Source organism: Myotis davidii, unplaced genomic scaffold, assembly GCF_000327345.1.
Source record: "Myotis davidii unplaced genomic scaffold, ASM32734v1 scaffold327, whole genome shotgun sequence".
Taxonomy (NCBI): domain Eukaryota; kingdom Metazoa; phylum Chordata; class Mammalia; order Chiroptera; family Vespertilionidae; genus Myotis; species Myotis davidii.
In genome coordinates, this window is record NW_006298628.1 from 5341522 (window position 1) to 5359688 (window position 18167).

Below are 18167 nucleotides of genomic sequence, written 5' to 3' on the forward strand. Positions count from 1 at the left end.
TGGGAAAAGAAAAAAAAGGTAATTTATCTCATGGGAATGAAATCAGGCATCATATGAGGACAATTATATTTTGTTTTCCCAAGATATTGCATAGAAATAAATCTGGGCCCAAAACATGAGAGCTGAATTTTCTTTTACAGCTTTGCTCGCCATTTGAATTCTCTAAACAAATGCTGTGGTAGGGCATTAGGATAGGATGTAAGTCTTGGATATTCTGACAGCTATTGGAGAAAGCCACCATCAGATGCAGTTGACAGTTGCCATTCGCCACAGGTCTGATTGATTGTATTTCCCTCAGGTGCATGTGGTGTGGCTCATGTCGGGCTGCTGGCCTGACAGCGGGTTTGATGTACTGGCGTGAATTCCCGAAGGCACGTTACAGATGAAACCACAGCGAGAGGTAAGTGCTAACAGAGTACGAGAGCCGAGAACTAACAACACTTGCCACGTTGTAACAAGGCTGAGAAAAGTGCCACCAGATGGTTCCCGGACAGGGCGTATTCACTGAGGTCAGATTTATTGTGCGGTTGCTCCTTCAATAGTCAACATAGAGTTAATGACAGCTCACGCTTGAAATATAACATTTGTGCAGCTCTTCGAACTTTAAAAAGCACCTTTCCATCTATCATCGCATCCAGTCCTCATCTCCCTGTCATTTTGTACCAGTGAAGACTGAGGCAGGAGGGGTTAAAGTGTCTTGCCCAAAGTCACATGGTGATGTGATGGCATGGTTGGGACTGGGACTTTGATTGGTTGGTTGTGTTCCATATATTGCTTCCTCTGTCTCTGCATTCTCCCTCTCCCTGCCTAAAGTTCTTGTGTAAGCTGGCCAGCTAGTTGCTAGATGTGACTGAAATGTTTTTGCGACTAGATCTGTTATTATTGTTATTTGTAGAATGGCTTGGCTGAAATTGTATCCGGAGCATCGTTCAGGAAGTAGTCCTTGGCTCTCGCACTCACAGGACCTTTGAATGTGCATGCATCATGCTCTGGCAATTTTTGAATTAACTCCCTGCTGGCCAGTCCAGTCTGTGCCGCCGGGCATTCCCACAGTCCCCTCCAAGCAAAGCTGGTCATTTATAGCCCCTGCTCAGGGGAGGTTCCAGATCATTCCTGTACTCTGTTTAACCTGACCCATGCCTCCTTCACCCCCTCAACCCCCAACCAATCACAAGGATTGGTCTAGGGATGAACACCTGACTCAAGGACAGCCAGTCCATAGGTCGGAGACGTGTGATGTACCCGATACAAAAGCTGACTTGAGAGGGTCACTTATGATTATCTAGGCCAAACTGATTCTCTTCCTTGGTAATTGCAAAGGAGACATATAGAGAATCAGGCACTTGGTAATGGGAGGAGAAGGAAGGAAGTAAAGAATTATACTCTGGTTACTTTATGTAGTTCCTGCTAATCTCTGCCTAAAATACAGAGTAGAACTAGACTCCACAGAGGGCTGGCAGTTCCAGTATTTCTTATGCACCCTAAAGCAGTGTTTTCCGATAGAAATATAACGCAAGCCACAAAGGCAATCCCACATGTGACTTTAAACTTTCTAGTAGCTGTATCAAGAGATAAAAACAGAAATAAGTGATGTTAATTTTAATGGATTTCACTTAACCTGATATATCCAAGATATCATTATTCAACATATAGTCCATATAAAACATTCATGAGCTATTTTATATTCTTCCCTTTCGATCCTGTCATTGAAATCCAGTGTGCATTTTTATAGCCCATCTCAATTTGGACAAGCCACATTTAAAGTGTTCAATAGCCACTTGGCTAGTGGCTACTGTGTGAACAGTGCAGCTCTAATGCCTTATCTGTCCTAGATCTACAGTTGTGATCAATTTTTATCCTAAAAAGCATACCAGATAGAACTGATGGCAACACAAGTTTATAGGAAATGGATTTCTCTTCCAGGCAGATGCAACTCTGAATCTTTTGTCTTTGCATAGTTATATCAACCAGTCCAGCTGATCTTTTATTTGGGGGATTCATCCCGTAGAGCTTGGGTATTCTTTTATTTATTAAGTGATTTTTTTTATTAGCTTAAGATACTGTGAGTTTCTTTTTAAGTCAATCATGCATTTCAGTAGGCTTCTAGTTGCATAATTGCACTTTAAAATATTGTCTTAAGCGGTAGGCCTTAATTGGTTTGTCCCCTTTTTGTTATATTGTTGATTTTTCTACTCACAGGAGCACGCCTCTACATGGTATAGTTTCACGTATCAGTTAGGAATATAATTAGACACAGAGATTTGTGTTGGAACATGTTGTCAGCATTTCTCAGCATGTTCGAGGTGCATGAGCAAGGCTTACATGCATTTCCATATGGCCCACACATAACGCTTCACACAGAGCGACTAAGCAGAGTTTAGTACATATGTCGGCATGTTCTTGACAGAGACCAAATTCATTCTTTGTGGCTGTAACTCAAGTAAAAAGTATGACTGTTTCCTGGATCAAGGACTTTGCTTTGGGTTCTATTTTCTTTGGCATCTTCCCTAGTGCTTCCCCTCCCTACCTTGTTCTCTGCAGCCCAACACACACAGAGACTGTTTCATGCTTAAAAATGAATGTTACTAGAGGGCGAGGCCAGTTTAGGATCAAATGTATACAGTTTCGGTGTATTATAATTCAGATTATGCCCCGGCTGGTGTTGCTAAGTGGTTAGAACGTCAGCCTGAGTACCCAAGAGTTGTGGGTTTGATTTTCAGCATCTCTCTCACATTGATGTTTCTCTCTCTCTCTCTCTCTCTCTCTCTCTCATCCTCTCACTCTCCACTCCCTTCCACTCTCTCTAAAAATCAATGGAAAAAATATGCTTGGGTAAGGATTAACAACAACCAACCAAACAACCAAACAGAAAAACAAATACAGCCTGGCCGGTGTTGCTCGGTGGTTAAGCATTGACCCATGAACTAAGAGGTCTCTGGTTCGATTTGCAGTTAGGGCACATGCCCCAGTTGTGGGATGCAGCTGATTGATGTTTCTATCTCATTAATGTTTCTATCTCTCTATTCCTCTCCCTTCTTCTTTCTCTAAAATCAATAAAAATGTTTCAAAAACAACAACAAATACAGTTCAGGTTACATTGTTAGCTTTGCAGACTGTAAGTAGTAAACAAAACTATTCAGGAATTCAGCCCCCTTTTCTCCAGGCCTCTTTTCATCTCGAGGTGACTTAATGAAGTGCCAACCTTTCATGTCACAGTTCTTAGCCTAAAACTGTGCATCCATCACTGGTCCCCCATGAGTGACATATTTGGCGTTTCTATTCAGATCCCTGGAAGAGAGTTCTTTGTGGGGTCCTAAGTATATCTCCCTCACCAACCCCCACCAGTTTGACAGGTATTCCCTTAGCTTACTCTATCTTTAAAATCCTGATTGTTTCTAAACCTCCTTTTTCTGCCTGATGACATTGGCCCGACTATCTTTTGCTGAGTGTATCTGAGGGAACATCGTAGCACATGTGGGAAGACATTATATGTTAGATTTTGAATCCTTATCAGAGATGGTGTGGTCATCGAGCATTTTTTTGCTAAAGGGAAGTAGTAAAGTGGAAGAGGCGGTGAGTGGAAAACTCAGAGGCTGACCGGTGATGGAGGAAGCAAAGTTCAGAAATTCCTCTGCGTGGCTTTCAACGTCCCCCCTACCCAAGCCCGCGTGTGTCTCAGAATGGACCTTCTCTGACAATAGGGCTGGTCCCTTCCTGGTCATGGGTGCACGCCTTGCACAACTATTGTGGCAGCGATAGCCAAGGCAGCCCTCGGAATTGAGCGCTTCTGTGTTTCGAATGCCTTGAGTGCAGGACCCAGCTTAGTGTTCCTCTGTTGTCCTCTCCAGTAGCTTCCCTGGGGACAGATTGTGTGGAAAGCGTGAAGAGACCTGTGTGGATCACATAGGACAGTGGTTCTCAACCTTCCTAATGCCGCGACCCTTTAATACAGTTCCTCATGTTGTGGTGACCCTCAATTTCATTGTTACAAATTGAACATAATTAAAGTATAGTGATTAATCACAAAAACAATATGTAATTATATATGTGTTTTCCTATGGTCTTAGGTGACCCCTGTGAAAGGGTCGTTTGACCCCGAAAGGGGTAGCGACCCACAGGTTGAGAACTGCTGACATAGGACATAGTTCTCATCTGTAACAAGTGTTCATAAAGCTTCAGATATTATTTTTGCTTCTTGGTCTTCACATAATGGCTTGAGTTATTGACTTGTATATTATTCAGGTTTGGCTCAGTGGATAGAGCATTGGCCTGCGGACTGAAGGGTCCTGGGTTTGATTCTGGTCAAGAGCATTTACCTAGGTTGCAGGCTCAATCCCTGGCCCTGATCAGGATGAGTGAGAAAGACAACCAGTTCATGTGTCTCTTTCACATCGATGTTTCTCTCCCCCTCCCTTGCACTCTCTCTAAAAATCAATGGATATCCTCAGGTGAGGATTAACAACAACAACAAAAAGCCATCCAATTGACCACACTGCAAGATGAACGACCCTCTTCCAGAAGCGAACTCTCCATATCCCATGCCCCCTTGTGCCTTCTGACGTCTCCACGATGCTGGTTGCCTCCTTAGTTTCTGCCGCTAGGGAGGAGCCCTCGGGCTTTCTTTGGGCTGGACTCAGCTCCCTGGCAGCTGCTACAGGCGCATCTGGGTCTGTCTCCCATCCTCCTCTCCCTTTCCTGCTTTCAACTTCTCCGTCAGTCTCCAAGTGTCTGAGCACCTTCCAGCTGCTCAGCACTGCTGTATAGCTTCGAGGACACAGGCGCGTAGCTCATAGCACTCTTGCACTTGCACATCCACGTGGATCCCTTTCTAAGTAAGCCTGATGGATAAACATTGGAGTCCCAGAAGTGGCACATTTAGGCTTTTTACAAAAACACATTTTACAGAAGAACTTTTAGCTGTACAATTTTTTTGTTTTTAATTATATTTCCTCTTAGGCTTGGAAGAGGCGGTAACCCAACTTTGGCAGTTAAATGGGTGGCATTTAAAATACATAGATTAACAAAAGTTTGATTTCTCCACAACCTTTAAGTGAGGTTCAAAATGCCGGGTAATTGTTTTCTCCTTAACTAGACTGTGAACGTCTCAAGGGCAAAGAGTGCATGTCTCATGTTTCTTTGGAACCTGCTCCAACTCCCACTAATTTACTGGGTTTTCCCACTAATCCCTTAGACTTCACGCTGATTTAATGCCTTTGAACAAATAAATGAATATCAGAGTAGCTTATCTTTTCTTAACTTTATATCTTGTCTTGAAAATGGAATGATTACTGTTAAACTTCTCTTAAAAATATGTTTTGAGTTCAGGAATGTTCATTGCAAGGTTGGGTTTGTTTTGACTTTCTCATGGTATAGCCAGGAGAGGAGTTGCTCTCTTAGGGATTACTGGTGTGTATTAGGTCAGGGTGGTAATCTGTCCTCTCGGGCGTGGAGCTGTGTTCAGATTAGAGGCACTAATACAGCATACCGGCAATTATTCAGTTGTAATACAACGTAATTACATAGCTCAGCGATTTTCAACCCTTTTCATCTCATGGCACACATAAAGTAATTACTAAAATTATGTGGCACACCAAAAAAGTATATTTTTTGCTGATTTGACAGAAAAATAGGTATAATTTTGATTCATTCACACTGGACAGCTATTGTGTTGGCTGTTGTCATTTTTAAAAAATATATTTTATTGATTTTTTACAGAGAGGAAGGGAGAGGGATAGAGAGAAACATCGATGAGAGAGAAACATCGATCAGCTGCCTCCTGCACACCTCCTACTGGGGATGTGCCCGAAACCAAGGTACATGCCCTTGACTGGAATGGAACTGGGACCTTTCAGTCCACAGGCCGACGCTCCATCCACTGAGCCAAACCAGTTAAGACTGTTGTCATTTTTTTATTTGACATTCTAAGGAAAAGAACTCAGTTTCCTTGACTAAATGGTCAGGTATTGCATGCTTTAAAAATTCTTGCAACACACAGGTTAAAAATCATGGGTGTAGATCATAACCTTTTACATGAATATAATACTTCCGTTAAAGTGACTAGTTTTGAGCATTTGGAGAAAGCTGGAGTCCAGTCAATATGTTTTGAGCTATGTATGAAAAATAATCTGGGATTAAGATAAAAGCATGAACGATTCATTTTCTGACTTAGTGCTGAACACAGTTGCTGATTTTTTTTTAATAAAAAAATTGTATTTACTTAGAAGCATTCAGAATGTCAACAAAACAGCTGCAACTTTTTTTTTTTGCAATTACAGAGTGGTATTCAGTTTACAGAACAACAATTATTTCGTATAAGCTGCATCAGAGACAACTGAAGATGAAAAACTACCATCCCCATATATAACTAATTTGTGCTGTGCACCAACAAGAACCTGCTTTAAATTTCCATGCCAATTTACAACCCCCATACTGTACCAGGCAAGGTTAGTGGCTATTGAAAATACCACCAGGACAGGGCTATCTAAAGACACATTCGGTAGTGTGTTAACTATACAAAAAAAGACACTGTACAGTTTAAAAACAAATCTTACACAGCCGTACATTTCAATTTTTTTCTTTAAAAGGAGTGAGTTGTGTACAGGGGGGTTAAATGCTTTATAGACAAGAAAAAAAACTGCGCTAGAAACAACTTATTCATCATCATCATCATCTTCTTCATCTTCCTCCTCCTCATCTTCCTCATCTTCTTCCTCTCCCTTCTTTTTCTTGATTTTTTCAGCCTTGACAGCTACGCTTTTGGCAGCATCGGGCTTTCCTTTAGCTCGGTCTGCAGCAATGTCCTTTTCATATTTCTCCTTTAGCTTAGCAGCCTTCTTTTCACGAGGCTGCTTGTCATCTGCAGCAGTGTTACTCCACATCTCCCCCAGCTGCTTTGCAACGTCACCAATGGATAGGCCAGGATTTTTGGCGAAACTCAGAACAAAACAAGAAAAAGGCCGAAGGAGGCCTCTTGGGCGCATTGGATCCTTGAATTTCTTTTTTGTTTCCCCTTTAGGAGGAATATAAGTTTTCATTTCTCTCTCATAACGAGCCTTGTCCGCCTTTGCCATGTCTTCAGATTTTCCTTTCTCCTTAGCAGACAGGGTCTTCCACCTCTCTGAGCACTTCTTAGAAAACTGAGGAGTTGACTGAAGCATCTGGGTGCTTCTTCTTGTGTTTCTCCCGGCAAGTTTGCACAAAGAAGGCATACGATGACATTTTGCCTCTTGGCTTCTTAAGATCTCCTTTGCCTCAGCGAGCACACAGTCACCCAGTGCCCGGCCGGCTCACACTTGCCTGGCGCTGTCTCTTTGGAGCTCAATGTACTGCAATGGCTGTCCAGTTGCTGATTCTTGGAGACTGTAGTCTGCAATGCTATGCTAATTCTGTGGTACAAAGTGTTCTGAAATTTGTGAACATTTTTTATTTTCTTTTAATTTTTTTGGCACCCTCAATTTGACTTTTGCTTTTGTTTGGCTTCTTACACCACAGGTCCATTCAGTAAGCATTTTTTAAAGTTTAATAAAACAGTGATTCATACCTTGAAAGAAATGGTCATTGAAATCAGCATTGTTTGAGAATTAGGGAAACATTTTCAGTTTTCTTTGAGAAATCTTAAGTGTTAATCTTTTAGGATTAACTTTGATCTTTTTTCAAGTGTATGATTCTATATCCTCCTTTGATAGTTTAGCTCTATTACCTTACCACTGTACTTGCATATTATAAGCAACCAATAACTGTGTTTTTTTTTTGAGTTGAGTTAAAACCTATTAGAGAGACTTCGCTTGGTTCCTTTCTGAATATGGCATGCCCGTTTCTCTGTTGTTAGTATCAGATAGTTCCTATTCACTTTGCAAGAAAGAATATCTACTTATAAGCATTTTCTCTCTTCTAACTTCTCTTTCAAGTAAAACAGATAATCTGTTCCACTTTTAAAAGGGGGTAAGGTTTTGAGATTCCATGGAAGGAGGGTACCTCACCCCTCACCTTATGGGCCACGCTGGGCATTTTGTACTATGTTGACATTTGCAGTGTCTTAGCTAATTCGGGGGCTATAGTATTTGCAGAATAGGGGCTGATAACTGCAATTAATAATTTTGCTTCCAGGTGTTTTTCATTACATGAAATGGAAACTTACTTGTCTGAGTTATTAATTGAAGTAGCTTAAGATCTTGGATTATTTTTCCTAAAGAGTTTTAAAAATAAACTTCAATAGGGAATATGATATTTTGGAAACATATTGCTGAGGTAAAATCATGAAATTATCTCTGTGTACAAATTGGTTTTTGGTGGATCAGCATTGTTTGAGAATTAGGGAAACATTTTCAGTTTTCTTTGAGAAATCTTAAGTGTTAATCTTTTAGGATTAACTTTGATCTTTTTTCAAGTGTATGATTCTATATCCTCCTTTGATAGTTTAGCTCTATTACCTTACCACTGTACTTGCATATTATAAGCAACCAATAACTGTTTTGTTTTGTTTTTTGAGTTGAGTGAAAACCTATTAGAGAGACTTCGCTTGGTTCCTTTCTGAATATGGCATGCCAGGGCTCCTGAAGCTTTTTGCATTCCAGGGCTCCTGAAGACCATAGTTCTCTCTCTAGGACCTGAAAAGTCCACTACAGTTCATTCATCTCAGTTGTAGCAGAGTCGGATGCATCAGCAGCGGCGGCAGTCTGCTGGTGTAGCACTCCCCTCTGAAATGCCATTTCAAACCAGTCAGTCACTGAGATAATTCCTCTCCCCAGGATGGCGATCGATATTTATTAGCTTCCCAAAGTGACCTTGTTCTCTTAAGTTGTTAGAATATTCCATACTATAACCCTATATCATAGCGTATTATAACATTATCTTTGGCTGTTGCAAAGCGCTTAGAACAAGTCTTGTGATGGGTAGGTTGAAAGATAGTACCTGTCTGGAAAGTCAGTAGTCCGTCCCAGCTGACAGCCAACCAGGATTTCCAGACTGAACTTGATTGAGGTCTTCCCTGCTCTCCCACCTCTGGGTAGCTCCTGAATCCATTCTGAGAAAGACGATAAAATTGTCCTCAAAATTTTAAATCACTTCCTGGGAAGTTTATGCAAAAAATGTAATTTATAGATGTACATTTGTACAACATTACAACAATTCCTTTTTTGGGTGATCTTTTCTTTGTCCTCTTAAAACATAGTATGACCCTAGCTGGTTTGGCTCAGTGGATAGAGCATAGGCCTGCAGACTGAAGGGTCCCAGGTCTGATTCTGGTCAAGGGCACCTGCCCTGGTTGTGGCCTGGATCTCCAGTAGGGGGTGTGCAGGAGGCAGCCAATCAATGATTCTCTCTCATCATTGATGTTTCTATCTCTCCTCCCTTCTCTGAAATCAGTAAAAATATATTAAAAAAAAATAAAACGTAGCTATGGCAATGCAGCTTTCACACCTGTAATTTGCCCTGCTACTCCGTAGATCTTTTGAACACTACCCAAGTCTATGGTTCCTTAAGAAGCAAGTTGGGGCCAAGCAATGCACGTCTTATTGCAGTTTTGTAATGACCTCTCATATGCTCTCATATTTGTTGTGGTTCATCAACAACATAAACACTGCATCTCTCTCTCTAGCAGTTTATGTATTTTACATACAATAGATCTGTGATATGGGCTTGTCCTGTAGGTGCTATTTAAATAGTAACAAAATAGTGTTTGCTTCTTTCCATCTTATCATTTCATATTGACATTGATATATTACAAATGAATAAATTGTTTCTTTTAACAGAACTTGATCAATATTTCCTGTTTGTCAAGTGTCATATTTAAACCGCTGATAAATTTTTAAGTGATTTATTACTCGCAGCATTTTATTATTTAAGGAGATTGTTCAGAAAACATGACTTGAGCTTTATCCTGGGTGATTTATATTCATCACTTTGTCTCCACTTGTTGAACACTCTCTAATTCCATGACATCATTCAGCAAGTTTGGGCTACTTTCTATAGAGTCTCAAATCCTTTGGCTGTCTCCTCTTCTCTGCCTTCTATAAACTTTGTTTCATGTGTCTAATCTCTGTGAGAATGGATGCCACTTCCAGCCTTCTCACCATTCTTGTCTGTTGTCCCTTGAGGTCAGAAAGACAAGAACAACCATATGAATCTGGATCAAAAGTCAACAGTTAAAATTCATATGCAAGTAGGCACTGGCTCTTCTTATGGAGAAGTCTAACTCTTAGAAGAAAGAAACACATTTCTCTCATTTAAAAGTTGTCTGGAGAGCTGAACTTTAGTTTCAAAATAGAACATATGCCTGTTGTGTGGCTTTAAAATAATTTTAGGGCAGGTTAATAATGTGTGAACATCCTGTTCTTAATATTTTATTCAGCACTCTAAATATATTTCATGATCCGAAGTGGTTCAATAGTATCCATTTTAAAAATTGAACATGCTTTTAACACATTACAGTGCATCTCAGTATGTTCTAGCCTTTTCTAAAACAATTAGAAACAGTCATTTAGTACAAATACAGCATCTTAACTCATGCCAAGGAAACACCGCATGGGATTTTCACCTCAACATGGTTTTCGGAGTCGCTGCATATTGTTGCCTTGACATGAGGATAATACTGGCCAGGCCATCAACGTAGGTCCCGGGTGGTACAGGACCAGAAGACTAGATCTGGGAAGATTCACAGAGAGGGGCTTCTTTTTTTTCTTTTTCTTTTTAAAATATATTTTATTGATTTTTCACAGAGAGGAAGGGAGAGAGATAGAGAGTTAGAAACATCGATGAGAGAGAAACATCGATCAGCTGCCTCCTGCACATCTCCCACTGGGGATGTGCCCGCAACCCAGGTACATGCCCTTGACCAGAATCGAACCTGGGACCTTTCAGTCCGCAGGCCGACGCTCTATCCACTGAGCCAAACCGGTTTTGGCGAGAGGGGCTTTTTGATGTGGCTGTGATGGCCCAAGACTCTGGAGGCTGCACTCAACTGGTTTCCATTTCTGTCCTTCTGCCCTTAATCCAGGCTGGATCAGCTGGTTCATATTTCTTAATTTTTTCCTACTGGAGAATCCAGGATTTAATTTTTAAATTATTATTTCATTTTTTGATTACAGTTTGCATTCCACACGATTTTGTATTAGTTTTAGGTGTACAGCACAGCAGACAGACATTCATATACTTTACAACGTGTTCCCTCCGATAATTTAAGTGTTCACCTGCAAGATTTAATTTACTGTAATGGTTTGATGGGAAACGTTGGATTTAGGACAACTTAACATTGCTCTTTTTCCCGGAGTAGTGGTTTCATGCTTGGCTACTTATCCTGTGGTTAGCTATTTAAGTAGAAGTCTTGTTGTGCCTGTGGATTCATTTTGATATTTTATTCAATGTGCCTAGAATATGAAAAACTACATTTTTAGGTTGTCTTGATTATTAAGGCTGGATACTCCATACAGTTGTTGGTTTTATATTTGAAGGTACAATTTACATGAACTCTATTCAGGCTTATCTTTTTGTAATTTTAAATTTGATTTTTTTCCTGCCCAATCCCATGTTCTTTTCTTGAGGGGATTGGTTTGTGGGGTTGATTTTCTAACTTGTGATCTGCTCATATTAAGTTCCTCAAGTGGGTATGTTCTTACCCAGCCTGGCTTTGTCTTATATCTGTTTCTTCCTGGGACTGACCTTATACTGCCTCCTACCCTGCTTTAACTCGCTTCGTTATTCCAAGCAGACAAGAGAGCCATGTGGACCACCCATGGCGTAAAAGACCTCAGCAGTGGAGAGTGGGGAAAGGAGACACCACCTTGGCCAAGAGACAGTTTTTGGCTAGAGGTGTGGCTAGACTTGGCACAGGAACAAGTATCTGAGCATCTCTTCTCTTTGGGGCTTTCAGGGTTTTCAGAAATCTGGCACCACAGCACATATCCCACCTTACTTCCCAAGACTCCTGTTTTGACCAGTCTCCTAAATGTCCCGCAGCCACACAATGTCAGATTCCCGTGGCACTTGTGGTGAATATTGTGGCATGAAGCCCTTCACTGTGAACACCCTTTAGTGTCTGCTGTCGTCTTTGTGTTTTAGCTTCCTCTCCATCTGAAGTGTAGCCTTCTTGATGAAGGTAGAGGTCATATTTCTTTTTATCGGTGATGGACCTTAAGAAACTAGGCATTAACTAATTATAGATTGATAATGCTCGTAATGGCATCCTTCTTTGTGGGCTCAGCTATTGGCTATAGATTTAGGGACACTGAGGTTTAATTTCAGTTTTCACTGAGTTCTAAGGTGATGGTATTAAAAATGCCCACATAGGAAATAGCTATAATCTTGATTTTTATGAAGAAAGTGCTGGTAAATAATGAATTAAGCCTTAGCTGGTTTGGCTCAGTGGATAGAGCATCAGCCTGTGGACTGAAGGGTCTGGGTTCAATTCCGGTCAAGGGGTGGTGGCATTGACCAGAAATATATTAGGGTTCTTCAGGCTCCAAATGACAACTACCCAATCCAGTTATTTTAAGGAAAGGGGTTATTTATTGGTTCAGATAGCAGAACTGGTTTGACTCAGTGGATAGAGCATCAGCCTGCGGACTAAAGAGTCCAGGTTCGATTCTGGTCAAGGGCACATGCCAGCGTTGTGGGCTCGGTCCCCAGTTGGGGGCTTGTAGGAGGCAGCCTATCAATGATTCTCTCTCATTGATGTTTCTATCTTCTTCTCCCTCTCTCTCTTACATCAATAAATAATATAAAAAATAATAAAATAATATCAGTAACATAATACTGCAGCTAGATCATAACTGGCAGCTTCATTTCTAGGTAAAGTACTAAATTTCTTAAAAAAATTCAGCAATGATTTAATTAACTTGCAAAAGTAAGTTTATTGAAGCACAGAAGCAATTAGAGCAAAGTTGTCATTTCAACTTTTTCAAGAGCATTCTAATTAGAGAAGAAGAGGCTGCAGGAAAATTGGTTAGTCATCTATTTCTGTACAGAAACTTTTCCCTGAAGTTATCCAGAAAGGTGGGCAGATTGATGCGATGTCTTCCTGTGTGTCCTTTAGATTTTTTTTCTCTGAAAGACACTCTTAAAGATCTGGAAATTTCTCATTTGACTTTCACCTCAGAAATATTGCTGACGTGAGATGAGACGACCTTGCCATCCACCACCTCCTCTATGATGGTCTTAGTCACTCTAGTCTTGCTTGGATCTGAAAATCATAGAATCACAGTGTGAGTCTGGAAATGATCTGGAGAAATACAAGTGCATTCATAAATGATGTTCTCTCTGGGTAAGGTGATGTAAACAACAGTATATACTTGATCCTTTTAAACTTTTTTTAAAGATACGTTTTTATTGATTTCAGAGAGAGGAAGGGAGAGGGAGAGAGAGATAGAAACATCAATGATGAGAGAGAATTATCGACTGGCTGCCTCCTGCTTGCCCCCTACTGGGATCGAGCCTGAAACCCGGCTGGAAATCCAACCTTGACCTCCTGGTTCATGGGTCAATGCTCGACCACTGAGCCTTACCAGCCAGGCAACAGTATTCATACTTTTAATATCACAAGCAAAACATGTCTGCTTTTAAAAATATATATATTTTATTGATTTTTTACAGAGAGGCAGGGAGAGGGATAGAGAGTTAGAAACATCGATGAAAGAGAAACATCGATCAGCTGCCTCCTACACACTTCCTACTGGGCATGTGCACGCAACCAAGGTACATGCCCATGACCAGAATCTAACCTGGGACCCTTGAGTCCGCAGGCCAACGCTCTATCCACTGAGCCAAACCGGTTAGGGCTGTCTTTGCTTTTAAATTATAAAATTATGAACATTAAAAAAAATACCTACCTCTTCCCTGGCTAGAATGGCTTCCAGACTTTGAGTCACCAGATGTGGAATCCCTGGACCCCATGTTTCTGGATCCTGAGTTTCTAAAGTCAGATCCTCCAAAACTGGAACCACTGGAGAAAAAAAGAATTGTTTTCCTTTGCATGTTGCAAAGGCAGGAAAACTCCTCCATACAGAGGGCTCTCTGTGATGAAGGTAGATGCCATTTGATTGGGCCGTCACTGTGACTTCATAAATCAGTGGTTCTCAACCTTCCTAATGCCGCGACCCTTTAATACAGTTCCTCATGTTGTGGTGACCCCAATTTCATTGTGACAAAGTGAACATAATTAAAGCATAGTGATTAATCACAAAACAATATGTAATTATATATGTGTGTTCCGATGGTCTTAGGCCACCCCGGTGAAAGGGTCGTTTGACCCCCAAAGGAGTCGCAACCCCCAGGCCCCTTTTTGGTTTCATGGCATAAATGCACTGAGGTGTATGCCTTTTAGGGCATTCATGACTTTGATTTACCCTCCCTCTCCATCGAGCAGGCGGCGGTAGGTCTCGATCTCCATCTCCAGGCGGGTCTTGATGTTCAGCAGTTGCTCGTACTCGGCGTTCTGGCATTCGGTCTCGCCCCGGATCTGACAGATCTGCTCCTCTAGGCTGCTGATCCGCATCTGAATTTCTGACAGCTGAGCCATGTAGTTAGCCTCCGTGTCGGCCAGGGTCCCTTCCAGGGAGTTTTTCTAAGAGAAAAATAAATAAATAAAAAATTCATGATGAAAAGAAAATCACAACATTTTTTAATGTACCGGGAGATGTTCACCCTCACCAAATCGCAAGCTATATTTCTTAATTTTTGTTGGTATTACTTTTAAAAATGAGATCTATAGAAATAGCATATATTATCTTTACTTGGAAAGTTTTATGCATTCTGTGACCACGATACTGTCCTCCTTAATGCTTCTTTCACTATGTGCCAAGTGGAACATCTTGGCACAGAGGGCAAACCGAATCCCTTAGGTCCCTGTGGGAGAATTTGGAGAGCGCTTTGCACACACCATGGCCAGTTGGGACTGAAGCTCAATTTCCAGGGCCTGCAGGGTCCGTTTCAGCTCTGTGATCTCATTCTTGGCGGAACTGGCTGCCCCGGCATCGGTGGAGATCTGTGCTTGCAGGGACGCGCTCTAAATAAAAATGAGATGCAGTCACTGTGGGCTGACGGAATGAGTGGCCATGGCTTCTGTGTGGCCACAGGCTTAGCCGCTCAGCGGTGATAACCTACCTGCTTGTTGAACTGCTCCTCGGCCTCCCTGCGGTTTTGCTCAGCCAGCTCCTCATACTGCGCCCTCATGTCATTCAGTAACTTGGTCAGGTCGGTGCCTGGGGCGGCATTCATTTCTACCGTCACACCCCCTCCGGAGCTGCCCTGCATATTCTTCATTTCCTAGCATAAAGGGGGGTGGGGGGAGACCGGAGTGATAAAAACAGAGAAGCAATGGACTGCCTAAAATGCATAATACCCCCCACCAAATTCAGCTATAATTTGCTCATTATCCCTTTTTTTCTTGGTCACAGGAGTTGGAAATCCATTCAGATGATGCTATTTTATGTTATAGAATGGCTATGGGGGAAACAGGTAGGCCAGAGTGGTTTAATAGTGTGGACGGTGTTCCTACCTCCTCATGGTTCTTCTTCAGGTAGGCCAGCTCCTCGGTGAGGCTCTCAATCTGCATCTCCAGGTCGGAGCGAGTCATGGTCAGCTCGTCCAGGACCTTCCGGAGGCCATTGATGTCGGCCTCCACGGCCTGCCGGAGGTGCAGCTCATTCTCATACCTGGAAGGGCAGCCGTAAGACAGAGCAGTACACGTCAAGGAGTGCACCCAATCTCACATACTCAGCAAGGGGTGTTCTCCTCTGAGCTATTTGACCAACGAAGGCTACTAATCTTAGGGTTTTTTCCCTTGTAAAGAAAAATAAAACCCAATGTTAATTCTATTGCCGGCTAATAGTTTTTATGCCAGAAACGTCAGTCTTCATTTCTCTCTCTTCCTTGTTGGTGGGATGATGGTTTTTAAAATTTACATTTGGGACGTTTGTGAATGTAGGTCTTGATCCCCTAAAAGGTTTTTAAAAAAATTAGAATGACTTAAGTGAACAGATTGAATTTCACTTTTCCCACAGCACTTGTTTTCAAGTCTTCAGTTTCCTTACTTCATTCTGAAGTCATCCGCAGCCAATCTGGCATTGTCAACCTGCAGCACCATCCCGGCGTTTTCAACAGAGGCCGTAATGATCTAGAAAAGGCAAAAACAGGGAATGAATAGTGGATGCTTCTTACCTGCGTCCGCATGCCGCCTGTGAGGGTAGAAGTTGCTGAGTTAGCTTTGAGAACTTGCTGAGTGATGGCACTTGTACTGATGATCGGGGTGTATTGGGACTACATCTTTTTGCGGAAAGGTAACAGTTTGTAGTTACTGGACTAGGCATAGAACACAGCCCTCTGCATACTTCCCCTGCTTTGGAAAAACAGTTATTCCATGAGCTCTTCCAGAAAATAGTGTGAAAAATGAGCTCTACTTCTTGGAAAAAGTCTTGAAAAATATATATTTCCATGCAACAGTGGCAAGATACTTTAGAGTCCACCACATCTAGAAAGAAAAATGGTTGTAAAGACCATTTAAATCTAGCAAGACTCTAACGTATGTCAACCTGTCAGGATCAATCATGAAATAGATTAAGCTAGTTTTGACTCATTGTCATCACTCATACATACCTGGTAACCAGCTGCCTGTCATTGTATAAGTTTTACTCTTATGTAGAAATACTCACATTTGAGATGCAAACAGAAAATTAATGTGGTTAGATGCAATCTGCAGAACTGTCATAGTTAAAGCACACCAACTCCCATTTTAAATATTTAAGAAACAACTATGTTTTCAAATAGTTCCTTGGCTTAAAATCTTCATTACTGTACATGCTCTGAATAAAAGCAAAAGAGACCAAGAGAAGCTCAGCGCTGGATAGGGTCTTACCTGATTCCTGAGATCTTCAATGATTGGGTAGTACTTGCTGTAATCTCTTCCGGATCCACCATCTCCAGACCCGGGCCCATACTTGTCATACCACTCCTTGATTTTGTTCTCCAGATCAGCGTTGGCCTCCTCCAGGGCTCTGACCTTGTCTAGGTAATTGGCCAGGCGGTCATTGAGGTTCTGCATGGTTTGCTTTTCACCTCCAGAGAAAAGCCCGCCATCACCAGTACCACCACCCAAACCACCGCCATAGTTGTAGAAGCCTCCACCAGCACCACCACCCAATCCACACCCAAAAAAAAACCGCCACCAACCAAGCCCAGAGCCTGAAGCTCCTCCAAAACCACCCCCGACTGAGCAGCTACCAAAACCCCCTCCAAAGCCACCACTCAATCCCCCACTCAGGCCACAGCTGCCGGCTCCTCCTCGGAAACCCCGGGCAGAGCTGCCCCCCAGACTACATCTGCTGCTGCTGCTGCCACCAGCAGACACCCTGACCGAGCTGCTGCCTCCAGCCCGGGAGGAGGAGATCCGAGATGAGCAAGACATGATGCAAAGGCTTAGCGTGTCCAGGCGAATCGGAGAGGTGAAGAGCGTATTTGCAGGCTGCCTTCTTGGCCCTTATATGCACCCTTTTAGGGTGTTCCTTTTCTGTGTCACTTCTTAATCCTGATTGCAGCTTTGCTAATCCGCAATTGGATAATGTCTTTTTCCTGGACCCACTCTGCTGGCTCTTTTTCTGAAGCTGGGTCAGAGCCTGGGGCCATTTACTATAATAAGGAAATACCAACAAGGTGGAGCAAAGGAAAAAAAATCAGTTATTCCCAGAATGACAGCTTGACTCTTTCAGAGGTTTTGACTGATAATTCTTTTCTGAAGGAGCTATTCTATTAAATTTGCTTCATGCTTTTCCAATTGCAGGGCACAGATTCACAAATGTCATTAAAATATGTAATACGGTGAGGGGAATTTCCCATCAGACTTGTCACTTTTTGTTTGTCTTGTTCTCTTAAAGTTGAAATTAGCTGCAGCACCAGCGTTGGTTTAGATCAACTTGCCTTTCTCTCTATTTCAATCAGCGTCTTTCTGAGGTTGTTGAAGTTTGTGATTTTCAGGTTATTGTCTTCTTTTTATTTTGAGATCAAATGAGATACTCTTACTGTCAGTAAGAAAAACGTAAATAACAGTCTTCCATGTACACATGATTATATCTCAGCAGCACGTTTACTCAATCAGAGAATGTCTAAAAGCTTGCAGACAGATTGCTTTAGCATCAGATCAAAGAGTATGACTTTCCGATTGACTTTGAGTCTGATAGAATGAT

At 41.9% G+C, this 18167-nt stretch overlaps 1 protein-coding gene and 1 pseudogene across 2 annotated transcripts; both read right to left on the reverse strand.

Annotated features, from left to right (window-relative positions):
- Positions 1-6536: 6536 nt before the first annotated feature.
- Positions 6537-8007, reverse strand: LOC102761262 (annotated as a pseudogene). The gene is made up of 2 exons (XR_001515639.1): positions 7980-8007; positions 6537-7250 (listed from the first exon to the last, which is right to left on the reverse strand). The product of XR_001515639.1 is annotated as a high mobility group protein B1 pseudogene (transcript).
- Positions 8008-12929: 4922 nt separating this feature from the next.
- On the reverse strand, positions 12930-17547 carry KRT24 (keratin 24, type I). Its single transcript, XM_006774350.2, has 8 exons — positions 16844-17547; positions 16023-16105; positions 15488-15644; positions 15094-15255; positions 14870-14995; positions 14337-14554; positions 13821-13933; positions 12930-13174 (listed from the first exon to the last, which is right to left on the reverse strand). The coding sequence occupies exons 1-8, from the start codon at positions 17390-17392 to the stop codon at positions 13071-13073; spliced, it is 1512 nt and encodes a 503-aa protein (XP_006774413.1). The 5' UTR covers positions 17393-17547; the 3' UTR covers positions 12930-13070.
- Positions 17548-18167: the final 620 nt, after the last annotated feature.

What these genes read in the sequence shown, in the direction of transcription:
- KRT24 (XM_006774350.2), bottom strand. Translation starts at nt 17,392, where the DNA reads ATGTCTTGCTCATCTCGGATCTCCTCCTCCCGGGCTGGAGGCAGCAGC. An exon ending in CTGCTCGATGGAGAGGGAGG is followed by an intron (nt 13,934 to 14,336) that starts GTAAATCAAAGT and finishes TTTTTTCTCCAG; the next exon opens with TGGTTCCAGTTTTGGAGGAT. An exon ending in CCATTCTAGCCAGGGAAGAG is followed by an intron (nt 13,175 to 13,820) that starts GTAGGTATTTTT and finishes TATGATTTTCAG; the next exon opens with ATCCAAGCAAGACTAGAGTG.